Here is a 13933-nt window from a genome sequence, read left to right on the forward strand (position 1 = left end):
TGATGGGTCTGGGAATGTGAGTTACATTCCTTCCTGAGTTACACACACAAACACCACTCACCCCTCCGATTCCCTGAGTTACACACACACACACCACTCACCCCTCCGATTCCCCGAGTTCATGCTCAGCGTAAGAAAAGTACTGTTGTGATGCCCATTTGAATTAATTGCAGCCAAAAGGAAGATGCCTGCTATTTTTGTCCTCATTTGTTATTTTTATAAGTTTACAGTTTAATTCAGGCATCTTGAAACATTAAATTAGTCTATGACTCCTATTGCTGCATTCTTCCTTCAGTGAAACAGTTTGTGTATTGTGGAAGCTCTACTATTTCATTGTGTAAAAGTGAGGCACGCTCGCTATTGCACAAGGGGAAAATAGCATTGCTTTTATAACTCTTTAGAATAGGAATTTAAGTTTAGGATACAATTTTTATTTTAATACAGTTTTCTACAGGGCATTGGCTCCAGAACCACCTTGAATACCAAAATCTCTATATATTCGAGTTTCTTCTATATGAAATAACAGAGCATTCTCGTATAACTATATATGTTTACCTGTGTAGGTTTGAGGATTTTTCATAAGTTCATGAAAATATATATATGTTATTTTAAAAACTATGCATAAATTTCAAATTTTCTCACATCACAACAAATTTAATTCTTTAAATTCTATTTTTATGAACATTTTGAAGTCCCCTATACTTTAAACCATCTTTAGATTAGTTACAGTTCCTAGTATGATGTAAGGACTGTGTGCAAATGATTGTTATACTGTGCTTGTAAGTAAATGATGATAAGGGGCCCGGCGCGGTAGCCTAGCGGCTGAAGTCTTTGCCTTGAATGCACCGGGATCCCATATGGGCACCGGTTCTAATCCAGGCAGCTCCGCTTCCCATCCAGCTCCCTGCTTGTTGCCTGGGAAAGCAGTGGAGGATGGCCCAAAGCCTGGGACCCTGCACCCGCATGGGAGACCCGAAAAAGCTTCTGGGCTCGTGGGTTCAATCAGCACAGCTCCAGCCTCTTGGGGAGTGAATCATTGGATGGAAGATCTTCCTCTCTGTCTCTGCTTTCTGTATATTTGCCTTTCCAATAAAAAGAAGTAAATCCAAAAAAAAAAAAAAAAAAGAACTCAAGATACAACAAAGTTTGTTGCAGGAAATATTATATATTAAAAAAGGAAATGATGATAAGAAAAATAATGCCAATGCATATCCAGAACAGATATTTTGTTTAAAGATTTTTTTTATTTAAACTTAGTTGAATTCTTGAGTGTCTAACTCACAGAAATGGAGAACTAACTCTTTTGGGTACTGAACGCAAATATTAATCTATTATTTATCTATTATAAATAATTAATCTATTGTTATAGATGGGAGCTTATATCTTAGCAGTAATAAACATCTTAAGACAATAGTATAAAGTCTGTACCCTTGGTCTTTCTATGCTTGATGTAAAAGGAATGTCAACTTAAGCAGTTTTTCAAAGATTATTGGATATCATTCAGGTTTTTAAACCTAAAATTCTGCTTGCTTTCTTGTATTCAGGACAGGGTTGTTTACTCCAGACATGGCATTTGAAGCAATAGTCAAAAAGCAGATTGTAAAACTGAAAGGGCCTTCCTTGAAGAGTGTAGATCTGGTCATGCAAGAATTAATCAACACTGTGAAAAAGTGCACCAGAAAAGTAAGTGCGAATCATGAATTTTCCAGCAGTCGGCTTTCTTTCCCCTGCAGGAGTCTCCCTGATCTCCCACTCTTCTATGAATGTTGCGTGGTTGCTCAAGGGGAATAATTGGAAATTATGTCATGATGGGCGTGGATATTGTCTTATATCATTTCATTCCAAACAGTGTGGGTTAGATCATAAAGAGCATCTCTAAATCAGCTAATTGATATGCTTTGTTGCCTCAAGAAAATAAGCATCTCTTTAGAACAAGTAGATGAAACGCTGCTTTTTCCTACAGTGCATTGATGGATATAATTGTTATTGGAAGAGAATAATTGATTTTGTATGTATTAAAATAAAAATTCTTCTAATTTATGGATGAATTCTATTTAGTTCTGGGTATTCTGAGAAGGGCTGGTGTAGTATAACTGTTGAGAGTCTAGTCTCTGAGGTTCAGTTAACCAAATACAAATCCATTCCTGATACTTTTTATGTGATTTTTAATAACGTACTTAATTTTCTAATCTTGTTAATTTATCCGTGAAGCCGAAATTAGGATGATAATACCACATTAGTCAGAGATAAGCATAGTGGAGCCTGAAACCTGTGAGGCAACCAATATACAGTGCTCATAAATAGTGACTCATCTATAAATGGCCAATTTAGCAGTACTGGTATTTTCTGGCCTGACTAATTCATTGATTCTGTGCTGTGGATTAGTTGGGGAGAAACTTTCCAGGTTAGGAGAGTGTGTGCCAAATTCACTAACACTGGATAACCTGAGAAGAGAACTAGTGGTGGTGTTTAGGGCAGAGGATATGTAGCTTGCCTGGCCTTGTGAAAGTTAACAATGTGAAACTTTGATCTATTGCGTTGTATTGTTATCCTTACCTTTTTGTACACCAGGGTTGGGAAACATCTAACCCATTGTCTATGTAAGGCTTACAAAGTCAATTGGTCTGGGCCTGCCAACCCAACTACAGGCAAGACTCAAAATTCAAGAAATCTACATCAGGTTGATTTCTCAATTGGTAGCTTGGCATGGCTTTTAAATGATATTATAAATATCCAAATTGTCCAATTATGTGGTGACTAGGATTAATCTCACTGAAAAAAACTAGCAGGAGGAAAGAGAAATAGAGAATCAGAGATGAGAGAACGCGAAACAAAATCAAAAGAGAAAACAAACCAGCAAATCAGAATCGTTTACCTAGTAGCCTGGCAGAGTTCAGCAGAGAAGGTATGAAATGTAAAAGAGAAAGAAGGCTAAGTCACTGACTGTGAGTGCCAGCAGTAAGAGGACAAATGGAAGTGGCTTGGAACCCTTAGTGACTGTAGAGTTTCAGACCTCTTTCTGTGCACCTGCTGCTCTTGCACCTTATCCTTACAACTTCTGATCCTCCTCCCCAAATAGGAAAGGCCGTAGGAGTTAAGGGACTGAAGAACAAGGAAAAGAACACATGTAGGGAAGAGAAAAGCTCTATACTATCTCTCCTTTTGAAAATCTGAAGTCAGTTATATAGTCCGTGTCCCTGTTGGCCTCTGCTGTCCATTTGCAATGCCCTTAGTGCATCTTTTACCTGGAGAGAGAACGAACTGATGCCACAGTCCTCATCCCTAGCACATAGATTCTCTTTGACTTGTCTGCGTATTCTCGTCTCTACCATTGGATCCATCTTCTTTCCAAAAAGCCAATCATGTTGTGTTTATCTTCAAGCCTATTTTAGCAGCTGTAATTCATATTTTGATTGCATCGTTAATAATAAATAAGCTGATCAAATGCAAAAAAAGCCAGTTTTGTTTCTATGAAAATCAAGCTGATGGCTTTTTTTTTTTTAAATGCTTGATAAGTGTTAGCCTTCAAGTCTTTGCCTTGCTAGGAGTAGGCAAATGTGTGTGTGTGTGTGTGTGTGTGTGTATGTGTGTTGGGGAAGAGTTAAAGAAATCTGGTGGGTTCTGCATTCAAGTTATTTCAAGAGTGTCTATAGGTTTTCCCTTGACTTTAAAGAAAGCAAGCTGGAAATTGTAGATGAAGGATGTGGTTTATGTGAAGCAAAAGATGCATAACTCCAATCAGCAAATCCATATGCAGCGAGCAGGCCTTGGCCTCACATCAAAAGATTGGCACATGTGTGTACAGTCATGTTTTAAGTTATAGAAAGTGTTTATGGTATGTATGATTTTTCTTTTCTTCTTCTTTTTTTTTAACCATTTCCTATTTTATCCGTCTTCCTGGAAAACCAGCAATCAGTCCTAATGGCATGGGGTAAGACAGCTTGTTTCCAGATCCTTTCTGGCTTCCGTTCTCGCTCTCCACCCTTTGAACTCCTTTCCATTTTGCTCTCCAGATAGAGTCCCTGTATATTTTTCCTGCCTTCTCAAAATATGCTATCATGTTCCTAAATGAAACAGTAAGTAGCTTTTCTACAGGATTGTTTTTTACTCAGCAGTTTTCATCAGTGAAGAGTGTATGGACTGGCCTCAGCCTGAAAAAATCTGTGGGCTTTAATGGGCATGGCGTTTGCCTACCTCTGCTTGTATGGCTTCCCAAAACAATCTACTTCACCTGCGGTAAAACATGTTGCAGTGAGGGCCAAATTACCCCAACACTGCAACCCATCCCTCAGAGTCACTGTCATGTCGCTGTCGCTTTCCTGTGTTGTCAAGATCCTCTTCTTCCCAGAGTAACCTTCAACCTGGTGTTTAAGTGCTCATGTAGAGATCATATCCCACACCAGAATAACCTCTCTTCTGTAAGATCTCTGATTCCAGCGACTCCACATCCAGTCTGTGTCTATGACTTTTTGCGCTTGTGATCATCATCATCCAGTCAATGGGGACTTTTGTTACTGACACTACTCCCTCTGTCACAGATTTTCTCTCACCTTTGTCTTTGTCTTGATTCTTCCTCTCCATTGTTTAGCAGTATGTTCACCTTTACCCGCAACTAAATATAAATCCCTACAAAATGTGACTTCATTTCCTTTTCTTCTTGCTCCATGGCAGGCCACATCTCTCCTGCTTCAACTACCACTTAAAATATCAGTGATGCCTCACCACAGTTAGAGTGTTATCATCAAAAACCAGGAAGCAATAACTGCTGGGGAGGTGTGGAGGAAAAGGGTCCTCATGAATGTGAGATAGCAAACCATTATGAAAGACAGAATGTGAGATTCTTCAGCTGTCTGAAAATAGATCCACCATATGGTCCAGCCTTCCAGTTCTGGGAATTTACCCAAATGAAGTGAAATCAGCATGAGAGTTATCTGTACGCACCCCTGGTTAGCTGTGCAGGTCACAGTAGCTGCGTGGTGGGGTCAACCTCGGTGGCCATCAACGGATGACCGGATAAAGAAAAGGTGATATGTGTAGAGTATGGAATACTAGTTAGCCAAAAAAAGAAATGAGAGAGGGCCCGGCGGCATGGCCTAGCGGCTAAAGTCCTCGCCTTGAAAGCCCCGGGATCCCATATGGGCGCCAGTTCTAATCCTGGCTGCTCCACTTCCCATCCAGCTCCCTGCTTGTGGCCTGGGAAAGCAGTCGAGGACGGCCCAAGGCTTTGGGACCCTGCACCCGCGTGGGAGACCCAGAAGAGGTTCCTGGTCCTGGCTTCGGATCGGCGCGCATCGGTCCGTTGTGGCTCACTTGGGGAGTGAATCATCGGACGGAAGATCTTCCTCTCTGTCTCTCCTCCTCTCTGTATATCTGGCTGTAATAAAATGAATAAATCTTTAAAAAAAAAAAAGAAATGAGAGAGAGAGAGATCTTGTCTTCTGCAACTAAATGGATACAACTGAAAACTATGCTTAGTCAGATAAACCAGTCCAAAGAAAGACAAGTACCGTATATTCTCCCTAATCTGTGATGACTAATACAGATTATAAAAATGCGATCTACAGGTGCAAGGGTGATATTCTAGGATTTGATTATTGTGGATAACCTTTTTTATATACCCAAGAAATAGTGAAATTTTTTTTGTTGTTGTTGTTTTGTTCTACTTGGATCTTTTTGTTCCCTTCTCCTTGCCAGGTGTTGATATATTTATCTTAATGGAGTATTAAAGTTGTAATTGTAAATAAGAGGTGAAGGTATACCATTTTAAAAACTAGAGAAAAGAAATAGGCCAGTAGGCCTAGCAGCTAAAGTCCTTGCCTTGAACACCCTGGGATCCATATGGGCGCCAGTTCTAATCCCAGCAGATCTGCTTCCCATCCAGCTCCCTGCTTGTGGTCTGGGAAGGCAGTCGAGGATGGCTCAAAGCCTTGGGACTCTGCATCTGCATGGGATACCTGGAAGAGGCTCTGGCCTCCGGCTTCAGATCGGTGCAGCTCCGGCCATTGCAGCCACTTGTGGAGTGAATCAACGGATAGAAATTCTTTCTATGTCTCCTCCTCTCTATATATCTGACCTTCCAATAGATATTAAATCTTTAAAAAATAAAAAAAAGAAATGGGCCAGTAAAGGGAGATGGAGAGTGTGGGCAGGAGGTGGTATGGTAGGCTGGGAAATATCAGTAAGCTCCTAAATCTATATTACAATGGATGTGACATCTGCCTTACATAAATAAATTTTCAAAAGTTCTTTAAAAAATATCTGTGATAACTATAAAGAAACTCAACTAAATTCAGAGTGCAGAGAAATGACCTAATATTCTCTTTTTAAAAAATATCTATTACAGTTCAAATCCAGTCATGATTCCTTCATTGCAAGCATGTATCATGCATAGAATCCAGACTCTTATTGTCTAGATAAATTCAACAGTTACCTTGGGAGACCATCTCTGGTCTGAAAGCAGAGCTGGCACAATATCATCCCCTCCAATGAAATAGATTACTTACTTTAACATATAGAATTACAAAACTGATTATCTGTAAGATCATCAATTTTGTTATCAAGGAAGAAAATAACACATATTGTTTGGGTGAGGCACAAAGCATGGTAATTCTTCTGCATGTATTTTGTAACATTTTCCCCTTCTTTGGCTATTTTCCTTTTGATGCTTTGATAATTTAGTTTGTACAAATCTAATTCTTTTTTTCTTTAGTAAAATTTCTTAGGAATAATCAGAAATAAAAAAAATCTATCTATTTTCACTTTAAAGGCAGATTTGCAGACAGAAAGTAGGACCAAGAGAGATCTTCCGTCTGCTGATTCACTCCACGAAGGGCCACAGTGATGGGAGCTGAGCAGATCCAAAGCCAGGAGTCTCTGTGTTTCCCCTGTGTTGTAAGGCTTCCTGCACATGACCATCCACTGCTGGTTTTCCAGTCCGTAAACAGGGGACTCGATTGGACGTGGAGCAGCTGTGAGCAGGGTGGATCTGCGTATGGAATGCTGACACTGCAAGGCAGAGAATTGGCCTGTTGAACCACTGCATCAGCCCCATGACCCAGTATTTTAAGGGAGGTATTTGATCAAGAGATAGAAGTAATTAAATAAAGTAAGGCAGATATCCTTCATCTGAAAAGCACACTGTGTAAAATGAAAAATGTATTAGCAGACAGCAGAAGCAGAATAGATCAGAGGAAACTTCCCAAATATTCCATAATAAAAGATAAAATTATCAGCTAGTAGAAGGTCAAAGGTCACTAGTCATATGCAGACAAAGCTAATCTACCCAAAACGTATTGTAAATCTCTACCAGTTTAGGACAAAGGAGAGCATTTTAGAGGAGCAAGGCACAATAAGGTGGGTAACGCATGGTAACCTCAGATCACAGGACTGTGGACGACTCAGCAGTAACCATACAGGTGGGAGAGAGTGCCATGAAATCCTCACAGTGTTGAAAGAAAAAGTATTCCATCTAGGGGTATGGTTTTCAGAAAAGCTGTCCTGCAGAAACGAGAAAGACATTCCTAAACAAACATAAGCTGAGATTTATCACCTTCCGAGCCTTGTTAAACAGGAAATGGAGTTTTCAAACTGAAAGGTGCACAAACAAACAAGAAAAAAATATCAGAGGATAGAAAACTCCTTGATAAGACTAAAGTTTCAAAATGTTCTGATAAATGTGATGCATACGTCATTTACATATTTGCTGTGAAAACTACAAATAAAATTATTACCACTGTGTTAAAATGTACAGATTGTCCAATATTGAAAAGGGCCAAGGATAGCAGCAGAAATTTAAAAGTGGGAAAGAATGAAGTAAAAATTAGAGTGCTTTGTTAGAATTTCTAATCTCTGTTTTTGTTTGTCTCTTATCTTTATTATTAGCATTAAGTTGTTATCCTTTCAAGATAGTTTCTTGATAGCCCTAAGAAGTTTTATGTAGGCCTCATGGTTACTGTAATCAAGAAATACAACACTTAGCAAAAACACTATGCAAAGTATCAAAGTACACCACTATTGAAAGTTACTTATGCACAAAATAAGAGTTTGAAAGAAACTTCAATAAAATAGGAATCAGGTATCTAAAGTCCTTACCCAGCAGTAACTCCGTTGAATGTGAATGGGTTAAATTACTTAATTAAAAGACATGGAACGGTGAGAAGAACTTTAAAAATCAGGACTCAACTGTATGATTACAAGAAATGCAGTTCTCCTATAAAAACATAAATAGATTGAGTTTGAAAAGATGAAACAAGATACTCCATGCAAATAGAGCCCATCTCTTTATACACATAGTCTATGTAGGTGAGTTAGTAAATATAGATGATGTTAATGTACTGTATATTTTTCTAGTAAAACCAAAGTGGAAGGTAAGATTTTTGTAGGCTTTCACTGTAGAGAAATGTGAAGTGCTTGAAAGAAATATATTTACCTTGTTTGTATATTACAGTTATATACATATAATGAAACATCACGTAGTATTCCACAAATATGCATAATTTGTACATGTCACTTAAAATTTTTTTAAGTAAAAAGGTAAAAAAAGTTGATGATTGCCAAATCTGTACTTGTAGCTTGAGCCCTTTTCTGGAAACTGTGCAGAGACTACCACAAGCATACTCTGTTTTTGGGATCCAGAACTTGTGTTTCTAATTCAGTTAATGCAGTCGTCTTCAACCTGATCATTTAGCTTTCAGACTGATCATCCTTAATCAGCCTCCACAATACTATCAAAGTGGCCTATTTAAAACACATGAGTGGATTTTTTTTTTTGGTCTATTTTCTCAAAACCATCCTATTGCATTTGAGAATCTTGAAAATCTTGAAAATAGTTAGCTTTTAGTTAGCTTTGCTGCGTGTCTGAATACTGAATATTGCTGTAGCTTACATCTTTGTGTAGTCACTCGGCTTGTTTCAGCATCCTAAGTAATCTTAGAGATGTTAGAGATGTTTCCTGTCTGTGTCATTTACACACGTCCTTCTCATTGTTTGGAATGTTATCCTTCTTCTCTTGTCCTCACCTGTCACCCCCTCTCTTGTCTTAAAGCTCAATTATCATTGTCATCTTTTACTAAACCTCTTCCTGGAGTGTCTCCATGGTTCTCCTCGACCTCCTTCCCCATTCCTTCGCCAGTACTTTGCTCAGCACCTGTATGTGGTTTTCCTCAACCTATAGGATGTTGTACTGAGATTTGCTCTTGTCTGTGTGGATGCCTCCTGTGGCTGATTGGAGATGTTCTCCTTTAAAAAACAAACAAACAAATATACACTTGGTTTTTGGTTTTTGTGGGTTTTTTTTTACATTTTTCTTACATTTTGTTATTATTATTATCATTTTTTGATACATTTCCATAGGCTCCTGGCATTTCCCTTATCCCCTCCCCAAATCCCTCCCCCCACCTAGTTCCTCTATATCATTACTAAAATACAGTTCTTCATACACAGTCATATATCCATCATTGCAAGCATGGACAGTGATAGTCCTGCATCCTATTGTCAGGATATAGTGAACAGTTTCATTGTAAGTCCATCTTTGTCTGGAAGTAGAAATGCATACTACATTGTATCCTCACATCTGGATGTTAGTCTCCATTTCACAGCTACTGTACATCCCCTCAAATAAAAAGTCATAATACAAAATCAATAGAAAGAAAAATAGAAATTTACAATGCCATGAAGTTAAATGACATGTTACTAGATATGAATCTCCATTACACAGCTACCATACATTCCCTTAAATGAAAAGCCACAAAACAAAATCAACATCAGGGAGAAAAAAGAAATTAACAACACCATGAAGTTAAATAACATGCTACTAAATACTAACGTGTAGCTGAAGAAATGAAAATCAAGAACCTTCTTGAAGAAAATGATGCTACTGTATGACCTATGAGTCATTGAGTGATTTAATCAGAAGAAAGTGTTTTGAAGAGATGAAACTAACAGAAAACATCAAAACCCATGCAATATAGTTTCCACTAATTTTTGCTGGTGAAGTGTGTCTCTTCTAGACAATAAATAGATGGGTTTTGTTTTTTAATCCAGTCAATAATCTATGCCGTTTGATTGAGCTTAAACCATTTACATTCAGGGTTAATATGTATGGGTGGTAATTTGGCCCTGTCATTTTAGCAGTGGGTTGTTCATTGGTTTAGTCTTCTGTTGTTGTTTTACTGGGATGTTCTTCCCATTTGCCTTTGGTTTTGGTGGGTGCTATTCCTCTTCTCTGTCAAGAGAACATCTTGACGTATCATTTGTAGGGCAGGTTTGGAAGAGGCAAATTCTTTTAACTTTTCTTTACTGTGGAAGAATTTTATTTCATTTTCAAAGACAAAGGAAAGCTTTCCTGGGTACATTATCCTGGGCTGACAATTTTTTTGCTTTTAGAATCTGGAATGTGTTGCTCCATTCTCTTGTTGCCTGTAGAGTTTCCTGTGAGAGGTCTCCTGTGAGCTTAATTGGCATGCCTTTATACGTCAGTTGATTTTTTTGAAGTGCACATTTAAGGATCTTTTCCTTATGTTTAATTGAAGAGAGCTTGGTGATCATGTGTCTTGGTGAAGATCGCTTTTGATCAGGCCTGTTGGGAGTTCTGTGCCCCTCCTGTATGGTGTTTCCCAAGTCTTTCTCTAGATTAGGGAAATTTTCCTTTATTACTTCATTAAATACATTTGCAAACTCAACTTCTCTTTCTGCACCTTCTGGGACTCCCATAACTCTTATATTTAGTGTCTTAATAGTGTCTTTTTCAATTCTTGAATACTTTTTTTGGCCTGATCCAGCTCTGCTTCCAGCTTTTTGGTTGCTTCCCCCTGATGACAGGAAATATCTTCCAATTCTGAGATTCTTTCTTCTGCTTGCTTCATTCTATTTTGGAGACTCTCCATTGTACTTTTAATTTGCTCTACTGTGTTCTTAATTTCTGATATACCAGCCTTGATTCGCTTTCTTGCTTCCTTAAATTCTTTGAACTCTTGTATGTGCTTCTCATTGTTGATCAGAAGCTTTAAAATGAGTCTTATAGATTCTGTGTCCCCCATTTTCTCGATGTCTTCCTCAGTTAACTCTGAGGTTGGCATAGGGTTTTGCTCCTTTGCAGGTGAGTTTTCAGTGATATTCATTGTACCTTTGTCTCTTCTTTTGGTATTGGTCGTTGTACTTCTGCGTAGCAGAGTCTTCTCCTTGGGGCAGGTTTCTAAGCTGTGCCACCAATAGGTCTACAATGCAATTTTACTTATTGCAGTTAGTGCACAACTTTTTGCTTGCAGCCACTTGTGCCACAACCTCCAGCGAGTTCCAGGTCTGGGTTCTTTTATCAGATTGCCACTGTGGTCTCTACAGCCCCAGCTCCTGGCTCACCACTCTCCACCTCCTGTGATACCGTGCTGAGGCTGCACTGTTGTCTCTGCAACCTTTCTCCCATTTCCAGTTGGAGCAGGTCCCAGGATTAGAGAGACACCAGATGTCCTATATAGCTAGGTTGTTGGTGGCACTGCTGATCTTGTCAGAACCTGTTGGACGTTAGGTCTGGGTGCCACACGGACCTATTTTGACCTGTATGATGCCATGGTCGGTATTATTTTCCTGTGGGACCAATGCAATCCACGGAACTCAGTGAGTTCTCGCAAGCTCAGCACATGCACAGCACAGTTCACTGTTGCACCCTGCGGTCCTAAAGCTGTTTCCACAGTGTACAAAATGGCACCTGACGTACCACTACTAGAGTTCTTGATCTGCTGGCCATCAGATCTGAGGGCTACCCAGACCTGTCTTGGGTGGAAAGTGTAGAATGCCACGTTGATGCAGTTCACTGAGTCAGAAATAAGTTCACTTCAAGCTCAGCATATGCTCAGTCCTTTCCCTTGTCTTTGCCTCCTTACACAAAATGGTGCCCACCTCGGCTCTAAGGAGCTAACTGGGCTGTGAAATCCACCCTGTTCTCGCACTGCCTGTCTGTGATCTGCTGCTCTGTCTCTGCTCCTGGTCAAATTAAACAGACCAGCAGGATGGACAGTTTTTTGGGTTCACCTCCCAAGCTCCCAGTGAAAGTCCCTTCCCACCATGTTGCTGTTGGAGTTCCTGCTGGTGGTGGAGTTCAGATTGCTGTTAGCTGAATGCCGCTGGAGTATCAGTCACTGCGACACCACACCATTGTGTCCGCTGCTTTCCTGTGTCTGTCAGTCTCCAGGTACCCTTCTGCTGTTGTTCTGTCCTCTCCTATTTCCTGGAATGTGTCCTCTCTGCTCCTGATTAAATGTTTGCCCATCCGTTTAAATGTGTCCTTACCCTATTCCGCTATCTTGATTCTCGGAGCTATTTTTCTTGTCTGCAACATCTGTGCAGCTGCTGTCCCTTCTGCCACAGATAGTACTTCTCCACTGAGGGAGGTAGTCCGGAAGAACACAATCCAGTGGGAAACACAGAACAAGATTTAGGAAACACAGGGTGATGTGTATATACAATTGGTTTTGGAGAAGCAATGTAGTCATCCATTTAAAAAAATACATTTAGGTAGATCCTCCTTCAAGTGTGTATCTTTCTCTTAGTACTCATTTTAATAAAAAAAAATTGGTTTTATTAGGTCTGCCTTCTTTTATTTTTTTTTTTTATTAAAGATTTATTTATTTTGGGCCTGGCGGCGTGGCCTAGCAGCTAAAGTCCTTGCCTTGAACGCCCCTGGATCCCATGTGGGCGCCGGTTCTAATCCCGGCAGCTCCACTTCCCATCCAGCTCCCTGCTTGTGGCCTGTGAAAGCAGTCGAGGACGGCCCAAAGCCTTGGAACCCTGCACCCGTGTGGGAGACCTGGAGGAAGTTCCTGGCTCCTGGCTTCGGATCGGCGCAGCACTGACCGTTGCGGCTCAGTTGGGGAGTGAATCATCGGACGGAAGATCTTCCTCTCTGTCTCTCCTCCTCTTTGTATATCCGGCTTTCCAATAATAATAAATCTCTAAAAAAAAATTTATTTATTTTTATTGGAAAGGCAGATGTACAGAGAGGAGGAGAGACAGAGAGGAAGATCCTCTGTCCGATGATTCACTCCCTCAGTGGCCGCAACGGTCAGTGCTGCGCCGATCCGAAGCCAGGAGCCAGGAACTTCCTCCAGGTCTCCCACACGGGTGCAGGATCCCAAAGCATTGGGCCATCCTCGACTGCTTTCACAGGCCACAAGCAGGGAGCTGGATGAAAGTGGAGCTGCTGGGACTAGCACTGGCACCCATATAGGATCTCAGCGCGCTCAAGACAAGGACCTTAGCTGCTATGCTATAGCGCCGGGCCCTGCCTTCTTTTATTTTAAAACAAGACTAATTGAAATATTTTGCCAAGTAACAGTCCTAATCAAAATTGACTCTATCTCTTGGACTATATTGTCCAATGCAGGATATTTTTGAAATTTATAGAGAATGCTATTAATATTTTTACTGGAATAATAGGAGAAAACCAAGACTGCTTCAGGCAATATAAGAAATGAGTCAGTTTAGCTCTATTGTAGTTATATGTATATTTTAATATATTATGTAACATAATTACACGTTATAAATCCCTAACTTAAAAAACTTTATTTACAGTTCTTCATAATGAATACTCTATATGTAAAATCTTTAAAGTTTTTCTTTTTCCTTACGCCACATAAATAAATATCACTGAAAAACATAGGAGGTTGATGTTAGAATGACAAGTGCAGAACAAGGCCTCTACTTCAGGAGGCCGACTTCTGCTCAGACACTCTCTGCCTGCTGTTTCTGGGGCACTGGCGTGCTTTCTGAGCTGCGGGCTTCACTCCAGAGAAGTCGGGACAGAAACACGCATGCTTTCTGAGCTGTGGGGCTTCACTCCGGGGGTCAGGACAGGAACACGTGTGCTGTCTGAGCTGTGGGCTTCACTCCAGGGGAGACGGGACAGGAACACGCGTGCTTTCTGAGCTGTGGGCTTCACTTC

The 13933-nt window shown here is 40.1% G+C and overlaps 1 protein-coding gene across 4 annotated transcripts in view; it reads left to right on the forward strand.

Annotated features, from left to right (window-relative positions):
• DNM3 (dynamin 3) overlaps window positions 1-13933 on the forward strand; it is a 512631-nt gene that overhangs the window by 176859 nt on the left and 321839 nt on the right. For all 4 annotated transcript variants that reach the window (XM_058660674.1, XM_058660671.1, XM_058660672.1 and 1 more), the window contains exon 10: window positions 1545-1683. In XM_058660674.1, the coding sequence (XP_058516657.1) occupies window positions 1545-1683 (139 nt within the window). The remainder of the gene's footprint in view (window positions 1-1544; window positions 1684-13933) is intronic.

The sequence above is a fragment of the Ochotona princeps genome, chromosome 2 (assembly GCF_030435755.1).
Source record: "Ochotona princeps isolate mOchPri1 chromosome 2, mOchPri1.hap1, whole genome shotgun sequence".
NCBI lineage: Eukaryota > Metazoa > Chordata > Mammalia > Lagomorpha > Ochotonidae > Ochotona > Ochotona princeps.